Source organism: Nicotiana tabacum, chromosome 7 (assembly GCF_000715075.1).
Source record: "Nicotiana tabacum cultivar K326 chromosome 7, ASM71507v2, whole genome shotgun sequence".
In the NCBI taxonomy this organism is placed as follows: domain Eukaryota; kingdom Viridiplantae; phylum Streptophyta; class Magnoliopsida; order Solanales; family Solanaceae; genus Nicotiana; species Nicotiana tabacum.
In genome coordinates this window covers 78,409,215-78,431,318 of record NC_134086.1, presented here as the reverse complement: position 1 = coordinate 78,431,318, position 22,104 = coordinate 78,409,215, and the positions used below count along the sequence as shown (strand labels likewise).

The following is a 22,104-nucleotide window of genomic DNA, read 5'->3' as shown; positions in this document are numbered from 1 at the left end:
CCACATGTATATCCTAGAGAGTCCGCCTCCGAGATTCTAACCGAGCATGCTCCACGACTCGAGTCAATTTCAGTTCGGCCCCCTCGGGCACTCTTCGGGCTTGAGCATTTATTACAATGGCATCCTCTTTGTGCAAGGATATAAGCGCCTCAGCTTCAATTTTGATCCTGGAGATCGCAACAACTAATTCAGTATGAAGACCTCTATACTTGTCACTATCCGTCCTCGCATCATGAAGTTGGTGCCCAACTAAGGCTATCTTTCCCTGGAGGGTATCCCTCTCCGAAGTTATCTCTCTCACGTGCCATTTGAGTTCGAGAATTTCGGAGTCTCTGGCTCGGAGCTCCTCCCTCAGTAGTGCATCTTTCTTCTCAAACTGCACAGATCAAATCAAAGGTGTAAAAACGCTGAGATCTGGCAAACATTTAGACAAAAGCAAATGGAAACTAGGTAACTTGTTCAACAAGATGAGTCTTCTCATGCTCGTGACGAGTCATCTCAGCTTGAAACCGGGCGAAGGTCTGATTATAAATAACCTTTGCTTGGAGCCATGAAAGAGACAAGTTAGAAGAACGAAGATCAGGACGACGAGCAGAAAGTACAAAAACTACCTGCTCACAAAGCCTGTTTATCTTACTGAAAATGAGTGAGGCATCAAGCTTGGGAATTTTCTCAGGTGCGGCTAAAGGCCTTTCAAACTCATCTCTACCTCCGATGGGCACCCCCACATCGGAAGATTCTTCATTCTAGGCATTTTGCATTTCCATAGGATGTAAGGTCGTTCCCAGAGGAGAAACACCAACAGGATCATTCAGGGCTGTCTCTTATCCCTACCGGGCTTTAGAATTGGGTTCCTCCGAACCGCCTACCATATTGTCTTAGCTCGAGGAATATTTTGGTCATCAGCCGGCTTAGGGACATTACTCAATACCTCCTAGGTGGCCTTTTCAGCCTGAGGTTGGACAACGACGGTACTAAACTCTAACTTGGGAGCCATCGTCTCTGCGGTATAATGGTCGATCGGGTTTTCCCCTCCCTCGGATGCTATCGAGAAATCATTTTCCCACTCGCCTTCAGCTCAGGGACTCCCCGCTACTTATGGAGTTAAGGCTGCTAGTTCAGCCTTAGGTTCTTCCACTTTGGTCTTCTTGGATTCCAAAGGCTCATTCGACGATTACCTTTGTCTTTTCTTCCCTTCGTCGGGTTCTGAGGTACCCGCTTCACCATGCGGATTTTCCCTCATCAAGGGGACCTCCCTCAGACCTGCACAAATGCAAGTCTGTATGCCTAAAGTTATGCATACTTCAAGCCCGTATGCCTGAAGTTATGCAAAAAGTAGGTACGCTTGTAATTGTTTTTGCAAAGCGGATATAATTTAAAACGTGACCCAAAAAACGGGTCTAGATGCAAATCCCCCTACTCCCATTAAATCTAGCTCCACCTTTCATAGAAAAATCAATCCAAGTAGCCTATACATGCGCAGATACATACATATATACATATATAATGTTGAACTAACTAAAAAAATGAGACGAAACAAAACAATAAGGCAAGAATTATTCAATATTAACAAAGATAAAGAGAAAAGAAAAGATCTCACAAAAGTGATTGTTCAGAAGATTAGACAAACAAAAAAGAAAGAGAAGTTAAGATTGAATAATCAAGAATTAAAAAATGATCCTCAGGCTTGAATAGTTTCTAGGTTGTGTTCTCTAGTTTTGGTACATGGAGACTTGTTTATTTCCCCGTTATGCAACTAACTTGTGTTGTAAGAAACTCACGTTCAGGTTCTTTATGAATTGGATAAGTGATGTTGTCATTAACTCATCACCCTATAATATGATCAATCTTCAGGTGGTAATTCAGCATTCTGCTTTACTTCAGCAGGCATTTCAATCTTCTTATTCTCAAGCTGTGCTTCTGAGTTCCTCTCTATTTTCTTCTCAGTGCAATAGCAAGTCAACCACAACCTCATTGAACTAATAAATAAATAGTTTTGTCGAAAGCTTGACAAATTAAATTACCAACAATTCAAATACCGAGTCTCATAGCGATCTTCATTGTATCAAACTCATGTTAATATTTTGAACTCTGAAACTAAAGTATCTGCATTGAATTATCGATAGGTAGGAAGAACTATAAGGTCCAGTAGATAAAATATTTGATGAAGATCCTATGCCAAAGGGCAAATGATCTACCAAGCGGCTATTATCAATGTCTTGAAATTGAATGTGCATCTATTTCTAACATGTCTTCCATGATGATCTATAGTTTTTCCAATCATGCTTTTATTATCATTAACAGCTTCATCTCTAAAGTTGCAACAGGGAGGTGCCTAAAGAATGTAGTTTGAAAAATAACTTACAATGAAAAGTATAACATCTCCCTATCCCAGTGTTATAAATAGCACTCGCTACAGCGCTAAAAGCGTGCAGCGACGCGAGGCGAGGGTGTGTCGCTTCAGAGTACCTGTTGTGTTACGATTCAAAATAGGGGTTGCCTCTCTCTATGTTGCGCGAGGCAACATTGTTGTGAGAAACGACTGTAACGTCGCTATTTTTTAAAAAAAAAAGAGAAAGGGAGAAGCTTAAGTCGGGAATTAGGGTTTGACATTTGGTCTTCGAGCTTTTCACTTGCAAACAAAAAAATAGAGGTTTCAGCGATTAGGGCTTTTCACCTGCGAACAAAACAACATTGTTTCTTCTTCTTCATCGTTGGCTTCATCTTCTTCAAGCTTCAACACGGTTTCTTCTTCTTGAAAGACCAGGTATGCTTCTTCTTCTTTCTTCTTTCTTCTTTCTCCATTTTTCTTTCTCCTTCTTATTCTCTTTTTCTTCTTCTACCTTTTTCTTTTTTCCTCTATTTTTTGACAAAAAGAGCAGAAACAGAGGTCTGTTTTTATGCTCTAATATTCGAGCAAAATACAGAGGTTCTTCACTTCCTCTTTCTTCTTCTCTTAATTTTTTTCTCTGTTTTGGCAAAATATAGAGGTTGTTTCGAGGCCCTATTTTGGCAAAATAACAGAGGCGGCTCACTGCTGCTTCACTTAAAAAAACTTAGTTATTTTTGTTTACCTTTTTTTCAATTATTAACTTATAGTCTTATAGAGTAGAATTAATTGCATATTGACTTGATAATTTGTTTCTATAAAAAAACGTTGAAATAGCGTCATCCGATAGTACTAAACGAAATGATATAGCTTGGAATTAAGCTATACAAGACTTATCAAGATCCGCAATTAAATATGTGTTTTGTGAAAAAATATATCATGGTGGGATAACTCGTCACAAGCAACATTTGATAGGTGAATTTAAAAATGTAATACAATGTCCCCTTTGTCCGCCCGAGATTAGGGAGGAAGTAAAAGCATTTGTTGAAAAGAAAAATATGGCAAGAACTCAAATGAATTTTGAAGCATCGATGAATCTAATTGATGAAGATAATGAAATGGATGAAGAAGGTGAAATGGGACCTCCCCCCTAAAACTCATAAGATATATTCTGGTTCTAGTGCACCATCCACGGCACGTATAGTGACAAAAGGTCCTCTCAATCTTTATTTCTCGGCAAAACAACAAGAAAAGGGAAAAGGTGAAGAAGGTTCAGGTTTAGAAGCCAAGAAGATTTTGAAGGATCGCGCCGTAAGTGCCTTTGCAGCATGGATGTACGATGCACGACTTCCTTTCAACTGTGTCAACTACAAAACTTTTGATAAATTTATTGAGGTCATAGGACAATACGTGTAACGACCCGACCGGTCGTTTTGAGCATTTGCACTTTCCTCGCCAGTTCTCGGGCATGTCTAACCCCGTATGATATATTATGACTTATGTAAATCATCGATTTTGGTTTTCAGGTTAATCAGAACAGACATGGAAGAAACATTCTCAGCTTGAAGCTCTAAATTTGAAAGGTTTGACCAAGTTTTGACTTTTTAGTATTCGATCTCGGATTTAAGTTTTTATGATTTGGTTAACTCCGTTAGGTGATTTTGGACTTAGGGGCGTGTCTGGAATGTGATTTGGAGGTCTGTGGTAGAATTAGGTTTGAATTGGTGAAATTAGAAATTAGGTGTTTCTCAGTCGGCAGTGGAAATTTTTATATCGGGGTCGAAATAGAATTTTGGAAGTTGGAGTAGGTTCATAGTCATTTGTGATGTGTGTGCAAAATTTCATATCATTCGGAGGTGATTTGATAGGTTTCGGCGTCGTTTGTGGAATTTGAGAAATTGTAAGTTCTTAGGCTTGAATCTGAGGTTGATTAAATGTTTTGGTGTTGTTTTGAGTGATTCGAAGGCTCGACTAAGCTTGAATGATGTTATGGGATGTATTGGCATATTTGGTTGAGGTCCCGAGGACCTCGGGTGTATTTCGGATGATCAACAGAACATATTTCGACTAGAAAAGTTGGCAATTTTGCTGGTATTTCTGTTGCAGAAGGTCCTTCTTCGGGATCGTGGAGAGAAGGACGCGGTCACGTAAGGGAAAGGTCTGAGGCTTCTTATTTCTTCTTCGCATTTGCGAACATGGGTCTATGTTCGCATAGGGTGTGGCAGATGGAGAAGTGTTCGCATTGGTGAGCATGTGATCACGTAGTGTTGGGTCTGAGCTGAGGCAGCATGGTTATCTCTTGCGTTCATGAGGTCAGTTCTGCGAACGCGTAGTTCAGTCGGTGGTGCTTAACGTGATCGCAAAGGGTATTATGCAATCACTTAGGGTCCTTAAGAGGCATTTTTTTCTTCCTCTTCGCGATCGCGGTGGTACTTCCGCGATTGCGATGGATATGTATCTGGGAAAATTTAAAAGATTCAAACGAGGGTTCCGAATTCATAACATAAAATGAAAGTGGGAGCTCGGTAGAAGTTGATTTTTTTGAAGGGGTATTCAGAGAAATGATTGCGCTAAGTGTTCTTCACTTAATTTTGATTAAATTCCGATTGTGTCTTGATTTTAAACATCTAAATTGGGAATTTCGGGTGAAAATTTGGGGAAAAAGTGGAGGTGAATTGGAGAGTTAATTTAGGGATTTGGATGGCCATTTGACATTGGATTTTGGTGAATTTGATATGGGTAGACTCGTGAGTGAATGGACTTTCTAGTTTTGTGATTTTTATCGGATTCCGAGATGTGGGACCGGGGGCCGGGTTTGAGAAAATTCTGGAATTTTGATCTAATTTGATAATTTTCATATGGGTTTCACTCCTTTAGCGTGTATTGATGATAATATACTGATTTTGGTTAGTTTTGGCACATTTGGAGACCGAATCGAGAGGCAAGGGCATCACGAGTTAGAGTTTTGGCTTGGTTTGAGGTAAGTAACGCTTCCAAACTTGGTTTTAAGGGTTCGAAACCCCGAACATTGTGCTATATAATTTGTATTGAGGTGATGCAAGTGCCGGGTGAGGGGCGAGTGGGCGTGCACCGTAAGAATTGCGGCTTGGATCATTCCATGGCACCGCTTAGTGACTCTTTCTTATTGATATATGTGTCAGTGATTATATGATTAGGGAAATGAACTATAAATCATGCTAAATATCATGTTAGGGCCTCATGCCAATACTGTTGAGACCCGAGTGGTCGTTTCTTGTTGTCATCTCATTAGTTTCATTGATATTCTGTACTCAGCCTTTTTTATGCATATCATATCACATTCTAGTCTTAGCTGTTATTCATTTGCACATCATATCATTGTTCCGGGCTAGTTTTTCTTGGCATTGTGAGCCCGTGGGAGAAACAGGAGAGTGGTGACTAAGTGAGGCCAAGAGCCTGATTATAAGTGATAGTTATGGGATCGGGTTGCACGCCGTAGTAGATTATTGATTATGCCTTCGCTGGCTTGCTATAGCGCTTGGGCTGAAAGGAGCCCCTCCGGAGTCTATACACCCCCAGTGAGCGCAGTTGATTATATTCAAGGATGGATCTTCCCTTGGTATGGAGATGTATCTTCTCCATGAGGCTGGATTGGCCTGTTCCTCGATACTGGAGAAATGGTCAGTGATGTGTATATATTCCGGGATGGATCTTCCCTGGGCCTTATGAGTCATATACAGTACCGAGTGGTTGTGAGGTTGTTATTATTATTATTATTATCTGGAGATGGATCTTCTCCATAGGATAGATTAGCCTTCCTCAGTACTGAGTGACTGTTGTCAGAGATGTATATATTCCGGGATAGATCTTCCCTGGGCCGTATGAGTCATATACAGTACTGAGTGGATGAGTAATTGAGACTGTGGGCACATGAGGCACTCAGCATGGTACATTTCATATAGCATGTGCATCGACATGTAGATGTAGCAGAGTGACACTTCTTTACCTTGTTCATACTTGCTCTGTTTTACTGTTCGAGTTGTTTATTTAACTGAAAGCATGCCTACGTTTCTGTACATTATTTCTGTTATCCTTGAGGAGGTTGAGTTCGTCACTACCTATCAGTTTAAAGGTTGGACTTGTTACTTACTGAGTTGGTGTACTCACGTTACCCCCTGCACCGTGTTTGCAGATCTAGGTACTTTTGGCCCCAGTGGCAATCGTTGATTGAGGTTTCAAGGTGTGGAGTTTGTTGAGGTACCTGCATGGCGTTCGCATGCCTTGGCTCTCCTTCTCATTTTCCAGTTGTATTACAGTTGCCTCTTTAGACACCTTCATAGACTATGAATTCACCCCAGACGCTCATGTACTTTGTGACACCCTGGTTTTGGGATGGTTGTATCGTAATATGATCTTTATTCTACGTCTTAAACAATTTATTTAAAATGATAAAAGTTTTTCCGCAAATGATTTAGTTTTAGTATTGAGGTCTTGGGTTGCGTTGAGTTGAGGCTGGCCTAGTTCCACGATAGGTGTCATCACGACGGGATGAGTTTTGGGTCATAAGAATATGGACCAGGAATGAAGCTTCCTAGCTATCATGAAGTTAGAGTAACTCATCTTAAAAAGGAGGTGAAGAAGATAGACCAAATTATTGAGGATCATAAAGTGGAATGGAACAAGTTTGGATGTTCCATTATGATGGATAAATGGACAACACAGAATGGAAAAATGATCATAAATGTGTAGGTGAACTCTCCAAGAGGGAGTGTTTTCTTGAATCTCACGATGCTAGCAACTCTTCTACGGATGGAAGCAAAATGTACAGCTCATTTAGAAAGACTATTGATAAAATTGGAAAGAAAAATGTTGTACAAGTTGTTACAAATAATGCTAGTGAAAATGTTAGTGCGGGGGAGATGATGGAAGCTATGTATCCAAACATTTATTGGACTCCATGTGCTGCCCATTGTATCAACTTGATGTTTGGTGACATATTCAAGGAAAACTCATATGCCTTAGGTAACTTTAATATAGTTATTTTAAAGCCTTTAACTTTATTTATACTTATGTCTTATCCTTTTAAGTATTAACTATAAAAATTTTATTGTTACTTTTACAGTTTTCACTAAGGCCGTCAAGGTATATTCTTACATTAGTCAGAGGTCGTTGTTGTTGAATTTGATGAGAAAATTTACAAATGAAAGAAATTTGGTGAGACCGGTGAAGACTAGATTTGCAACGGCTTTCTTAACTTTGCGGAGTTTTTACTTGAAAAAGAAAAATTTGAGAAAGCTAGTTTTTTCGAATGAATGGAAAGATAATAAATATGCAAAGGAAGCTGCAGGGAAAGAAACTGCCAAAGTTCTTATTTCTCCATCATTTTGGAATGACATCCTTCGGGCTCTTAAAGTTGGTGGTCCTTTGATTAGGGTGTTTCGTATGGTGGATGGGGAGAGAAAACCACCAATGGGCTATCTTTATGAAGCTATGGATAGAGCCAAAGAGAGTATTGCAGCGTCATTTGAGGGAGATGTTAGGAAATATGAGAAAGTTTTTGAGATAATTGATACCAGGTCGGACAATCAACTCCATCGACCTTTGCATATAGCAGGCCATCTTCTGAACCCGGGATAATTTTACAAGAATACCAGAGATGAAACTTTGGCTTCAGAGGTGTGGATTGGATACCATGCATGTCTTAAGAAGTTGGTACCAATTCAGCGACGATAGATCAAATAGGGGAGGAGTTTGGTAGGTACTCACAAGCAGAGGGACTATTTGGTTTACCGGCTGCTATTAGAGCCAAAGACATAAGGTCGCCAGGTAACTAACTTTAATATAGATATCCTTATAAGTTTAATTTAATTTATTTGATTTATACTTATTAACTTTTAAAATATTTTTCTATAGTTGAATGGTGGAAGCAATTTGAACATCAAACTCCAAACTTGCAAAAGTTTGCCATCAAAGTACTAAGCCTAACTTGCAGTGCATCTAGATGCGAGAGAAATTGGAGCGTATTTGAGTATGTAAGAAGTAGATTTATTATATTAATATATTCTATATTGTATTATTGTTAGTATCTATTAATTAATCTAAATAATTTATTCGCAAATTCACTCCAAGAAAAGGAATAGGCTTGAGCTATCGCGTTTCAATGATCTAGTGTATATTAAATACAATAGAACATTGAGGCGACGTTATGAAGGTCGCGATACCATTAATCCAATTTTGTTGGACAATATTGACAAGGCAAATGAACGGTTAATAGGAGCCCCCCAAAATCATGAAGATGAACAAGTGTATGAAGGAGATGATCTTGATTGAAGTACTGTTTCTATAGCGGTTGGAGTTGAGGAGAATATCTATGGTCTTAGAGGGAGTTCTTCAAGTTACAAGGGAAAGGAAGTAGCAAGTTCAAGCCGGTCCTCCCTAATTGATGAAGAGTCCGAGGATGAAGAAGATAACAACCAATATAATGCTAACATTCATGAAGTTGTAGAATTTGAAAATCTTGAAGAAGAATAGATGTTGCTTGTTTTAGAGTTTAGACTATTACACTTTAATTTATGAATCTATTATGAGTCTATGACTATCTATTGAGTCTTTAATTTTAGAATAATATATTTATTAATATATTATTGTTATTGAATTTTTAGTTATATGTATATAATATTTTATATTTTTGTATAAATTGTCGCTTCACATCAAAAAGGCGAGCGCTTCGTTGCGGGCCTCTCGCCTCAGTGAAGCGGGCCCTCGTCTATTTGTCGCCGCACGCTATCCAAAACAATGCCCTATCCCCATTAGATAAGCAAATGAAAGCAGAAAATTAAACTACAAGATACAGATTCATTTGATATGTCATAAGAATCCAGCAACTTGAACATAACCATTTATAATATGAACAATTTATAAAGTAACTGTGAGCATCATGCTGCTAAAATAATGTTAAACTCAAAAAATATCATCCGCTCAACATAGTTGCCCCATGAAACGCAATAGAGCATATGACACTCCATTCATGATATGACCATGTAAGGTTAACGGATACTTACCTTTGGATTGTATTCAGATCAGACTGCTTCTTCTATCCATCAAAAGAACCACCGTGATAACAAATGAAAATCTTAAAACAAACTCTCGCTCATCTTCTGCTTCTATCTTCAACTGAAAAACTCACCAACTCAAATTTCTCATGGTCCTATTCCGAATAGTATGTTCCTTTTGCGCTATTTTGGCAAGAGTGATTTCAGGTGCTTTGCGCTCTAACACATTCCTCCATGTAACTGCAACAACAACCACAACTTCGATCAAATAAACCACGAGCAGACCTAACTGAAACATACAACCTATATCAGGATCAGACCAGAACTATTATAGTGCCTCCACAATAAAGAGCAAAAAGTAACAACTTCTGCCAAGACTAAAATTAAAAGAAAAGAGAAAGAATTTTCACAGAAAATCACAACTCGGTCTGTCTAGTATTCTTTTTGAAACCAGAATGTAAGAATTTGAAAAATTATAGGTCAACCGACTCAATTCAGACTCAATAATTTAGGAAGTAAAAAAGAGCAAGTTCAAATAAAATTCAAGCCAATAATATTTGGCAACTTGCAATAATAACTTTACGGGACCTTAGCCTCACTGATGGATAATATATTTTTCTCAACCTCAGTAGTCTTTCTCATACAATAAGTATAAGCAAGAGACCCCCAAGAGAAGGCGATAAAACTAATACTACAATAGTTATCGATGCTTTGATGACGTTCTCAAAGTCTGGCGAATAAAGTCCTAAAAGGAATCAGGGATTGAAGGTTTTGGTTCGAACAATTTGTTTAACATTTAGATTTTCGATTTTCATAAAACCAACACAAGAATTTATCAGAGTATAACTAAGTGAAGAAACCTTAAGAATCTTTAGATTTAAGACATCATAGTACTACACATTCATCCTCAGTCCTCACTCAATATTAGTATAAAAAATCAATTTAGCAGTTCTAAAATGGTTTGAAATTCATTATTTCAGAGACAATGCTAATATAAAATTGAATTATTAGCGTTGAAAGAAAGAAACGCATGAATCAACCCAACAAAAACAAAAAGCGCGAGAAGAATAAGTGAATTGGATACTTGCCTGATAGAGCTATTTGATAGTTGATAGAGAAGGAAATTGTGCAGTTCTCGACACCCGGCCCATGGAGATTGATTGTTTAAGATTTGTATGGAGCGAGTCAGTAGTGTGAACAGGATTATAAGAAGCAGCTTTTCAGTTTTTTATTTGTGGAAAATAAGAAAAAAAATGATAAAAAGGATAAATATGATTCCTAAGCAAAGAGAGGTGTCATGTCAGCACTTATTGTCTCTGCTTTATATAAAGACTACTAAAATTTTTCGCGCTTCGCGCGGTTATAAGAAATATCACTAAATTAAAAAAAGAAAAGAAAAATAACGACATATAACGGATAACAGAGATAATTTTTAAAATTAATATGGATAAAAAAGATAATTCTACATATTGATAAATCATATACTTAGCATTTTAATTAGAATTAGATTTTAGGTTATTGCATTTTTTCCTGATTTTCTTTTTAAAAGAAAAAGAATTTTTAAGAAAAAGAATTTTTAAGAAAAAAATTTCACTTACATATAATAAATGAGGAGAAAGTGAGAGGTTGATACATGACTTTTTAAGTACAATTATATGTTAGAGGCATGCAAATAGATTATTTTTTCATTAAATAGTAAAACATCGACTTTGCAAAAATTTCTCATATTCAAATAGCAGAAATATAAAATAAAAGTAAAGAAACTAATAACGAAAATAAAATAAAATAAAACAAAAGAAATATGTGGAAATTGCAGCATATTCTTTTTTCTATTCCTTCTTGTTATCCCATTTTTAGCCTTCATCTCTGTCTTTTCTTTTCTATTCAATAGTTTCCCTCTCATATTCTCCATTCCAAAGAGAACAGAGTACTTCACTTCAGAATACTTGCTCAATTATTTGTATCCTCTCATCAAAATAAAAAAGCTTTTTTTTTGTTTTACAAATAATAGGCAATTCAAAGAAGAAATCAAAACATAACTTTCAAAAGAAAGATAATTATCACAATACTTCAAAAGAATCAAAAGTTATAAAGTAAACTAAATAATTTAAATTTTGTCATACATATAATACATGTTCCAATCATACAAATAAAATAACTACTTACTTTATAAAATTCACAAGTAGAAATAAAGTGAAAAATAATTTTTATTTTACAAGAAACAACACATGCCGATGGCTCACTAAAGAAGAACCTGCGCCTGCTCTGTGACTTTTAGCTCTTAACACTTTTTACTCGCTAAAAGTAATAATAAGTGTTGTCAAAATATCCAATGAAGGGTGTATTTGAACGTTTAAAATTTATCCCTTTTACACAACGAGATGTTACTGGTTAGTAGTAGCAGACATCAAACAAAGTTTAACTCATAAGTCATTAATTTGAGTCTAAACGAAAATACAAACTTGCGACAAACAAAAGTTCATAGAAAATAAAGCGAAAGAGAACATATGAGAAAGTAAATAGAGAAGAAAAAGATACTACTTGAGACCTTAATCTTAAGAAAATAGAAGGAAATAGAAATGCAAAATCAGCGTATAATTTTTCGTGTTCTTGTTTACACCCCCTCCCGCAATATCGATAATTATTCAAGAGCCTTCTTCCTCAAGCCAAACTAAACCATGAATCGAATGTTACAGTAAATATGACAACATTTGTAACGACCCGGCAGGTCATTTTAAGAATTAACGCCCAGATCCCCTATTAACTGCCTTTCCAGTGTTTGTTTCTGCTGCGGTGAGTTGTCGGAAAAATTCGTTTTGAGTTTCAGAGTGTTTTGGGATATTTTGTCCCTAAATGAGAGCTTAAACTTTAGAATTTGGACCGTAGCCGGAGCGATATGAAGATGGCCTCAGAATGGGATTTCGTCAATTCCGTTAGCTTCGTTGGGTGATTTCGGGCTTAGGGGCGTGTTCGGATTGTATTTTGGAGTTCCGTAGCTTATTTAAGCTTGAAATGCCGAAAAATGAATTTTTAAAGTTTCTGGATCAATAGTGAGATTTTGATATCGGGGTCGGAATCCGATTCTGAAAGTTGGAATAGCTCCGTAGTATTGAATGTGACTTGTGTGCAAAATTTGTGGTCAATCGGACATGGTTTGGTTTGTTTTGGCATCGGTTGCAGAATTCTTGAGATTTCAAGTTCATTAGGCTTAGATTGGAGGGTAATTCGTGGTTTTTGCGTTGTTTGATGTGATTCGAGGGTTCGTCTGAGTTTGTACGATATTTTAGGATTGGTTGGTATGTTTGGTTGAGGACCCGGGGGGCCTCAGGTGAGTTTCAGATGCTTAACGAAAGTGAATTTGGACTTAGACAAATTCTGAAGTTGGTTGCTTCTGATATTTTCACACATACGGTGAGAAGCCCGCAGGTAAGGCCCCGCAGAAACGAGGAAGGAGGTCACAGGTGTGGTCTAGGGAATGAAGACCAGTGGTCGCAGATGCAACACAAGAATCGCAGAAGCGGAATCGCATCTGCAAAGATTTGAGCGTAGGTGCGGTGCTTGGGGATTTAATGAAAATCCACAAATACGGAGCCCTGGTCACAAAAGCAGGACCACAGGTGCAGTCCTGGTAGTGCATATGCGGGCATCGCTGGGCAGAGAAAAGAAATTTCGAGGGTTTGAAGTTCATAATACCAAATTTGATTTTTAGCTCGGGAGAAGGTGATTTTGTGAGGACTTTGAAGAGGAAATGAATGGGTAATGATTCCTAACCCTATTTCATTTATATTTCATCAACCTATAGTAATTTTCTCAATCTAATCAAGGAATTTGAGTGGGAAAATGGGGATTTGGGAGAAAAGTTCCCCAATCGAGTTTTTGGGTTTTGATCGGGTTTTAGGTGTCGGAATTGAATAAATTTTGGACAAGTGATCTTGTGAGTGAACGAGTGTTCTAAATTGATAAATTTTACCCGATTCCGAGACGTGGGCCCGAGAAGAATTTTTGGGTGTTTTTCTATTTTTTTTTACCTTAGCTTCAATCCCTTTAGCTAAATTTGTTATTTGTTGTTATATTTACATTATGAAATTGATTTGATTAGATTTGGGGCACTCGGAGTTGGATGCTCGTGGCAAGAGCGTGATTTTGGATTATTTTGAGCCGGTTCGAGGTAAGTGGCTTGCCTAACCTTGTGGGGGGGAACTCCCCTTAGGATTCTGGTACTGTTGTTATATGAATGCCGTGTACGTGAGGTGATGAGTGAGTACACATGCTAATTGTTGAAAAACCTCATTTTCATTAAGTAAATATATGTGTTTTCTTTTAATTAAGCAATACTTGTACTTGAAACCTCCTGTTTAGCTTAGAAAAAATATGCTTATGTGGCCTAATTGTCTTACCTATTTTAACTGTTTACTTAGATTCTGTGCAGCATGTTTAGAGTAGAAATTCATGTTTGTTCTCGAATAGAACTATAGATTTCCTTCTTAAGACTGTTGTGTATTTATTTTGGGACTACAGATCGGTATTCCGAGAGATCCTCCTGCATGTTTACTTTGGGACTACAGATCGATATTCCGAGAGATCCCCCTGCACGTTTATAATTGGGACTACGAGACGAGATCCCGGGAGATCCCCATGTACTGGTTATTTACTTTGGGATTACACATTGGTATTCCGGGAGATTTCCCTGCATATTTATGATTTGGACTACGGAACGATATCCCGGGAGATCCTCTACACATTTACGTTTGGGACTACGGGATGATATCCTGGGAAATCCCCTGTCGCTATTTCTGTGTGTTGAATTATATTCAATCTGTGATTTTATTCTTGTTCGACTATTAGTATTTTAACTATACTATCACATTTCATACTGTTTACCTTGTTTCATATATATATATAAAACTGACCAGTAGGGCCCTGACCTTCCTCGTCACTACTCAACCGAGGTTAGGCTTGACACTTACTGGGTACCGCTGTGGTGTACTCATGCCCTTTCCTGCACATATTTTTTGTGTACAGATCCAGGTTCTTCTGTTCAGCCATACTATCAGTGAGGCAAGGTGATTTGAGAGACTTCGAGGTATATCTGTCGCGTCCGCAGACTGAGAAATCCCTCTCTATTCTAACCTTTACCTGTAGACCTTCTGTAATTACTTTTGTTTAGACTTTTAGAGTTAGAACATTATATATTTTCTCTAGTTTGTGCTTCATGAGATTTCGGATTTTGGGAGTGTTATTATTGGTCGACAGTGCTATTATTGTATGTGTCAAGCAACATTTTAAACACTTTATCTATATTTACCTATTAGATGGCTAGTTGTACCTTTAAATTCCCTTTTTCGCAAATTGTTAGGCTTACCTAGTCGTAGAGACTAGGTGCCGTCACGACAGTTCAAGGAGAGGGAACTTAGGTCATGACAACATTACTATTTGAGGTAAAGAATAGAAAGGGTAGTTTTGGGTAGGGGTCTCATGAAACAAAGTTATGAATTTATATAGGAAAAAAAGATTAATACCATAAGGTATTTTAATTTTTAAATTAAATATTTGACGATTATGAATATGAAAAGTATGGGAGCACGTGATATTTGTCCTATATGAATTATTCCTATAAAATCCCAAAAAAATAGATTTTTTCCTAATTATTTGCCATTTTTAGAAATATTTATAGAATTTTATTTAATTGTTTGCATTTCTGTGCATGCCTAATTTTTATTTAAATCATGAAAAAAATACCAAAATATCATGCATTGCATTTAGGATTTATTTTTATATTTTTAGAGTTAACCAGTAATTATTTGTTATATAGAAATTCAAAAATCACAAAAATAGCTCATTTTTACATTTTTGTCTTTTAATTTTTAGCTTATTGGTTTTTCTCTTTTAATTTAGAATTAATTATTGTTTATAATTTTTATAATTAGATAATTAGCTTAATTTCACATTTTAGATTAATTTAGAATTTTTAATTAAAAAAAAAGAAGATAAAAGAGTTAAATTGAAAGGAGTTGTTAATTTTGGAATCGGGCTAATTTAGCCAAAACTGGCCCAAATTTATCCCAATTTCGCCCCAAACCCACCAGCCCACCATCCGGATTGGCCCAACCCCTCTCTTTAAAATCCCACTTTCCTAAACTAAAATCTAGGGTAGAGCTTCCCCATTAGATTTAGGAGAACAATGGCGCACCCTTCCCTGCTTCTTGTTCATTTTCCTTTCTCAAAAAAAAAAAACCATAACCAAAAGATGAAGGAAAAAGCCCCAAACTGAGCTCCATAGTACTCATGAAAACACTCCCAAGCTCCATTAAAACTGATCCCAGAACCAGCTGAGAACCGGGCCTAAAAACAGTCCCTAAACCATAAAAATCGTCACCTAAAACAATCCAAAAACGCAGCCATTAAAGCTGCTCCAAACACACTTGAAACAACCTCAAACCACCAGCAAAAACAGTTCCAAAACCAGCTGAAACGTCACCCAAAAACCAGCTGAAACGCAACACCAAACCACCCCAAAAATAGTAGTCATCGCACCATGTTTGCCGACGAACAGAGGTTCATTTTAACTGTGTAAGAACACCCAAGTTCAGTCGATTTTTTTTTGAGTTGGGTTCAAGGTTTCCGGCTCCGGCATGGGTCTCGATCGGATCGCTGTTTGTTTGCTGCTGTTTCGCTTCATTCGTAACCGAATTTGCGGCTGTTCTTAGCTTTTATTTGGTCTTGCTAAGTTTGATTCTTGCTGTTGAGGTATGTAGCTCAGTTTAGACAATGTAATTGTTATAATTGATTAATTGAATATCATGATATTATTCAATTTGTTCACTTTGTGTCTGTATGTGTGAGATTAGTTTACTTATGTACTTGATGACTTTAAATTACTGCAACTTTGGTTTGGGAAATGTTAGCTTGTTAAGTTTTAAATGGATGATGAAAAATGGATTAATGGCATAGTAAGTTGAGTTTAGCTATTGTAATATGGGGCTGATGTTATGCTATTGATGAGCCGTTCTAGTATGCTCTTTTCGCGAGCTTCATCGAACTGCATTTTTGTATTTGGTCTGCACTTCCTTGCTGTTTCTAATTTCTACAAACACTACTTAATATTGAATTTTAAAGAAGCAACTTCTGCCATTCATTGAGTCTTTTTCTTATTTTTTTGTAAGGTCAATGATGGAATGAATTAGCCCTTTAATTCTGGATACTCAGACGTTGATTTTGAGGTTATTACATAGTTATTTGCTTAATTGTTCATCGTCATGCAAATCTCAAATTTTAGGATAACAGAATCATGACATTGTAGTTTTCTTTAGGAGCAATTAATAAATAGTACATTATCGTGATTATAGGTACGGTTCCCGTGGCATAGTCATGATATCTAACTCCCAAATTCGGGTGTGCATTTCATGTGACCCAACTCCAATTCTTAACAACGTTAAATAGAATGTGTCGTGGACCGCGGGTGTATTTCATGTGGCGTGGTTCAAGGCATGTTTTAAATAATGTTGAATCCTCCTAAAAAGCGTTCTAAAATAATTAAAAGCGGTTATAAAGCTAAAAAAATACAATAGTTTAAAACATGTAATAAATCGGATAATGGACCAATTTTAATAGTTTAAGCGACCGTGCTAGAACCACGGAATCCGGGAATGCCTAACACCTTCTCCCGGGTTAGCATAATTCCTTACTTAGAATTTCTGGTTCGCAAACTTCAAAAGGAAAGTCGATTTTTCCTCGATTTGGGATTTAAAATAAACCGGTGACTTGGGACATCAATTAAAATATTCCAAGTGGCTACTCTGATAAATAAATAATCTCATTTCGAATAATGTCACTTAAATTGGAAAAACTCCCTTGTATTCCTCTCGGGGTGTAAAAAGGAGGTGTGACAATGGATATTATTAAAAGTAGAAGTTAAGGTAGTATGAGTTATGGAAATGAGACAAACGAAGAGGAAGGTTAAAAAAATGAGATAAGTTATCATAAACTTACACATTAATTTTTTGGAGATTATGAATATGAAAGGGATTGGAGTTATTGAGACTATTAAAAATATAGGTTATGAAGATAAAGAGTTGTGAGTTATGAAAATAATTTTTTTTAATTTTATTATAAAATAAATTGAAAGAATGATGAAAAATCCTAAAAAAGGAGAAAAAAAATAAATATGTTTCTTGGCCTAAGAGAGGTGCCTCCTTACTTTCTTATATATGGTTCCGTTAGTTCCGTTGGGTGATTTCGGGCTTAGGGGCGTGATCGGATTGTGTTTTGGAGGTTCGTAGCTAATTTAGGCTTGAAATATCGAAAGTTGAATTTTTTGAAGTTTCCGGTTCGATAGTGAGATTTTGATCCGAGGGTCGGAATGGAATTCCGGAAGTTGGAGTAGCTCCGTAGTGTAGAATGTGACGTGTGTGCAAAATTTCAAGTCATTCGGATGAGGTTTTATAGACGTTTTGATCGGAAGTGTGTTTATAGAGTTTTTGGAATTCTTAGGCTTGAATCCGATGAAAAATAGGTGTTTGGGTGTTGTTTTGAGCGTTCCGAAGGTTGAAGCAAGTTTGAGTGAAGTTATGGGATATGTTGGTAGGTTTGGTTGAGGTCCCGGGGGCCTCGGCTGTGTTTCGGATGCTCAACGGACCATTTTTGGACTTGGAAAGATTGCAGATTTTCTGCTGTTGTGTTGCAGAGAAAACATTCATCGCATTCGCGAGAGGGTCTCGCGTTCGCGTAGAGCATCTGGGTGAAGCAGCTGAATCATGCTTCGCGTTCGCGGTGATGTCCCGCGTTCGCGAAGGCATGGAGCCCTTGGTCTTTGCGTTCGCGACATGGTCCTCGCGTTCGCATAAGGTCTGCCAGTGTAAGCTACGCGTTCGCGAAAGAGGAAGTTGGCGAGTAGGCTTTTTTTGTGGATCGCGTTCGCGATAGTAGTCTCATGTTCGCGAAGAAGAATGCGTCTAGGCAGAATATAAAATTTCAAAGTCAAGGGTTTGACCATTTTTATCAAAACTTAAGCTTGGGAGCTCAGATTTGAGCGAACTTTTGAGGGATTTTCACATATATCGATTGGGTAACGATTCTTAACTCCTTTTTGCTTGTAACTCATTAATCCAAACATGAATTCATCATTTAATTTCGGATTGGAGATGAAAATTGGGGAAAAGTAAGAAGAAAGTTCATAGACCTAGAATTCGACTTTTGATTGGGAATTTGACCTTAGATATGGATAATTTTGGTGTGCATGAACTCGTGAGAGTGTGAGGATTCTGAAAATATAAATTTTACCCGATTCCGAGACGTGGTCCCGAGGGGCATTTTGGTCATTTTACCTAATTTCACGTATTAGCTTAGAATTTAATTGTAGAATTAATTATTTGAAGTGTTATTTGCATTATGCAATTGAATTGAATATATTTGGGCCATTTGAAGTCGATTACTCGTGGCAAGAGCGTGGTTTCGGATTGACTTGAGCTGGTTCGAGGTAAGTGGCTTGCCCAACCTTGTGTGGAGGACCTTCCCCTTAAGATTTGGTATATTTGATAATTGAAATGCCTTGTACGTGAGGTGACAAGTGCGTACTTGAGCTAATTGTTGAAAATCCGGTTTCTTTAAGTTATTTCAATTGTGCTCATTTTTCCTGTTTTATACTACTTGCAAATTTAGCATGTTGTTAGCTCTGAAAAAGCATATTTAGTTGACTTAATTGCTTATATGCTTAAACTGCCTTAATTGCATTACGTGAAGTATGTTAGGCTAGAATTACCTGTTTTATTTTGTATGAAATTGAGCTTATCTGAGTATTTCCTTGCGTTGTCCCTGCATGTTTACTTTGGGACTATGGAACGATATTCCTGAAGATCACCCTGCATATTTACATTGGTACTATGGGACTGCACCTGGTAGATTCCCCTGTACTGAGTATTTATCTTTGGGACTACGGATCAGTATTCTGGGAGATCCTCTTGCATTATGAGTTGGACTAAGGGACGGTATCCCGGGAGATCCACTGGATATTTATATTTGGGACTACAGGACGGTATCCTGGGAGATCCCCAGCTGCTTTCTTTGGGCTGAGCCGTATTTTCTCTCTGTGTTTACTTTGCCTTTGTAGTAGCCGTTGCTGTCTTTTCATTCGTGTTACATTTATTGTTGTACTTATTATACTGCCCTGCTCCATACTATCAAAATTTATATTTTTATTTAACCTCAGTAGGGCGCTGACCTTCCTCGTCACTACCCGACCGAGGTTAGGCTTGGCACTTACTAAGTACCACTGTGGTGTACCCATGCCTTTTCTGCGCATGTTTTATATGTGCAGATCCAGGTACGTCGACTCAGTCCTACCACCCGTGAGGCGAGGTGATTGCTTTAGAGACTTCGAGGTACATCTGTCGTGTCCGCAGACCGAGGAGTCCCTTTCTATTCTAGCTTTTAAGCATTTGCCCTTCTGTATTTCTTTTCCTTGTTAGATATTCTGGAGTTTGATATTGTTAGATATCCAAAGGCTTGTGGTTCCGTGAGTTTCCGGGTTTTGGGATAGTGTATTAGATTCTGAGGAGTTGTGTTGTATATGTAGAACGACATTTAAATGTTGTTTTCATTCGGTTATTTTGGCTTCTGATTATTTCTTCCGCAATTTTCGTTTATATTCCGCATTTGTTAGGCTTACCTTGTCGTAGAGACTAGGTGCCGTCACGACAGTTCACGGAGGACGAACTGGGGTCGTGACAATATATATATATATATATAGATTCAATCTTGAAAATCTAATGTTTTTCCTTAAAATGGAGCATACCTCAAGAGAACCGATGGTGGTGACAATTGAAGCAGTGATATATGAATGAGTGAATATCGGCATCTGCCTGTACCATTCTTCCACAACTTGTGTGCTATTACTTTTTCCAAAACCTCCTTCTTCAATCTTCAGCCAAAATAAAAGTTCCCCAACAAAACTTTCCTGATATCCCTAATAACCTAACTGAGAAAGCCTCTGAATTATCTGACAATTGATCAATTCACATATTTCATATATACATTTATGTAATCATACTTGGCTAAAGCAAAATTGAAGATGAATGACAAACATAGAGAGGGAAAGAAACGCTATTGATTTTTTTACAGAGAAAGAGCGAATGAAATGCTTAAGTTTTCATTGAAGTGCTTAGATATAGGCTTTACTTAAAAGAAGTGCTAGAGAGCCCTCTCATCTTCCTTGTTCTTCCAAAGTATTGCAGCAAGCTATTGAGAGAAAGAAATTAAAGTTAGGATCAGGCAGGAATATACAATATCCAACTAAGGGAAGCCACAGAAAAATCTCGAACCTCCTAATAAATTTTGGAATTAGCAATCATAAGTTATAGACCTCGTGTCCTGCAAAAAGAAAATAATAAGTCCATCTTAAACAATAGAAAGATGGCCTTTTTGATGATATATGTGATGAACTGTTCCATCTTATTCATCAATTTTCCTCCAGGAACACCACCCACTTCAAACCCATGAATGACTACATCCATTAAAATATTGTTGCTCACCCATATTCTAGGAGTTAATATCCTAAAAGCTCTTTAAATCATCAAATTTTGATCAGTTTCCTACTTAAACTATTCGGTGCCCCCAATACCCCCTGAACTATATTGCCGCTCGTATCAAAACCCACCCGTCACTGACCTGGCATAACATGTGTAGATACTCGCTTGAAAGCGCATAGTAGCTAAAAAAAGCCATCAAAATGGCCCACATAACAGAAAATAATGGTTAATTAGCATTACCCTCTATCAAATTTATTTTTTTAATAAATATTCTCCTTATTTCAGTTATATCCATCTTTCTTCCTCATTTTTCACCATTCCTTATTTTTCACCTTTCTTCTTTGTTTTTCACTTTCTTCTTCATTTTTAACCTTTTTTCTTCAGTTCTCCATATGAGTTTTCTCTGGAAAAATTTCTCCCTCTTTTGTTTCCTCTAAAATTATTTATTCTTTTTCTTGTTTTAGTCTTCTTTCATGTTTTACACATATTGCTGAAAGAATACCAATTTAAATCTTCTTATTAAACTCAACACCTTGTAAAGAATAAAATTGAATATCTTAAACCTTCGTTATGTAATATCGAATTAGAGAATGTAATTGTTGGGCAATTGATTTTTTATTTGAAATTTTATTTTGTGTAATCTTTTTATGTAATATAACATGACTTTTAAGAAAAACAACACTGTATGTCTTTATTTATATTTTAACTGCGGTACAAAGTGAATATAAATAAGAACTTATTAATTGGAGTCTAGCATAAAGCACAATCATAATTAAACTTAAAATTAACACAGTACATTAGATATTAATTTGGTCAAAACTCTTAGAATTAATCAATTATTCGAGAGTAATACATCATGAGTAACTATATAAGAACTTTATACAAAACCTTAAGTTAATATAGTTAGACAGACGTACGTTTAAAAGTCCAACATAGGGTTTTAATATATAGGGGAATATAGTTCAGGGGGGATTTTGGGGACAACAGATAATTTAAGTAGGTAACTGACAAAAAAAATAATAGTTTAGGCGGGTTTTAATCTGAGTTAAATACCCATGTGTAGTGCTACATATCACTTTTTTTTAGACAATTAGGAGCGTGTACTAGACGCACCTCTAAGGATGCAATAAGGGATTTTTAGTATGAAGTACAATATAGTTCAGGAGAGTTTTGGAGACATCGAATAGTTTAAGTACGAAACTAACAAAAACTTGATAGTTTA

General features: G+C 37.0%; 1 protein-coding gene and 2 long non-coding RNA genes across 3 annotated transcripts; 2 read left to right on the top strand and 1 right to left on the bottom strand.

The window, feature by feature from the left end:
• Nucleotides 1–7,017: 7,017 nt before the first annotated feature.
• LOC107796202 (uncharacterized) lies at nt 7,018–8,839 on the top strand. Its single transcript, XM_016618947.2, has 4 exons — nt 7,018–7,330; nt 7,431–7,922; nt 8,033–8,134; nt 8,655–8,839. Exons 1-4 carry the CDS (start codon nt 7,018–7,020, stop codon nt 8,837–8,839), a joined length of 1,092 nt encoding a protein of 363 aa, XP_016474433.2.
• A 343-nt stretch (nt 8,840–9,182) lies between these two features.
• LOC142182547 (uncharacterized) lies at nt 9,183–10,584 on the bottom strand. Its single transcript, XR_012711357.1, has 2 exons — nt 10,449–10,584; nt 9,183–9,600 (listed from the first exon to the last, which is right to left on the bottom strand). It is a non-coding gene; the product is annotated as an uncharacterized LOC142182547 (long non-coding RNA).
• A 4,923-nt stretch (nt 10,585–15,507) lies between these two features.
• Nucleotides 15,508–19,978, top strand: LOC107796203 (uncharacterized). The gene is made up of 2 exons (XR_001650337.2): nt 15,508–16,107; nt 19,673–19,978. It is a non-coding gene; the product is annotated as an uncharacterized LOC107796203 (long non-coding RNA).
• The last annotated feature ends 2,126 nt before the right edge of the window (nt 19,979–22,104 follow it).

What these genes read in the sequence shown, in the direction of transcription:
- LOC107796202 (XM_016618947.2), top strand. Translation starts at nt 7,018, where the DNA reads ATGGACAACACAGAATGGAAAAATGATCATAAATGTGTAGGTGAACTC. An exon ending in TCGACCTTTGCATATAGCAG is followed by an intron (nt 7,923 to 8,032) that starts GCCATCTTCTGA and finishes GTACCAATTCAG; the next exon opens with CGACGATAGATCAAATAGGG. An exon ending in CAAAGACATAAGGTCGCCAG is followed by an intron (nt 8,135 to 8,654) that starts GTAACTAACTTT and finishes CTGTTTCTATAG; the next exon opens with CGGTTGGAGTTGAGGAGAAT.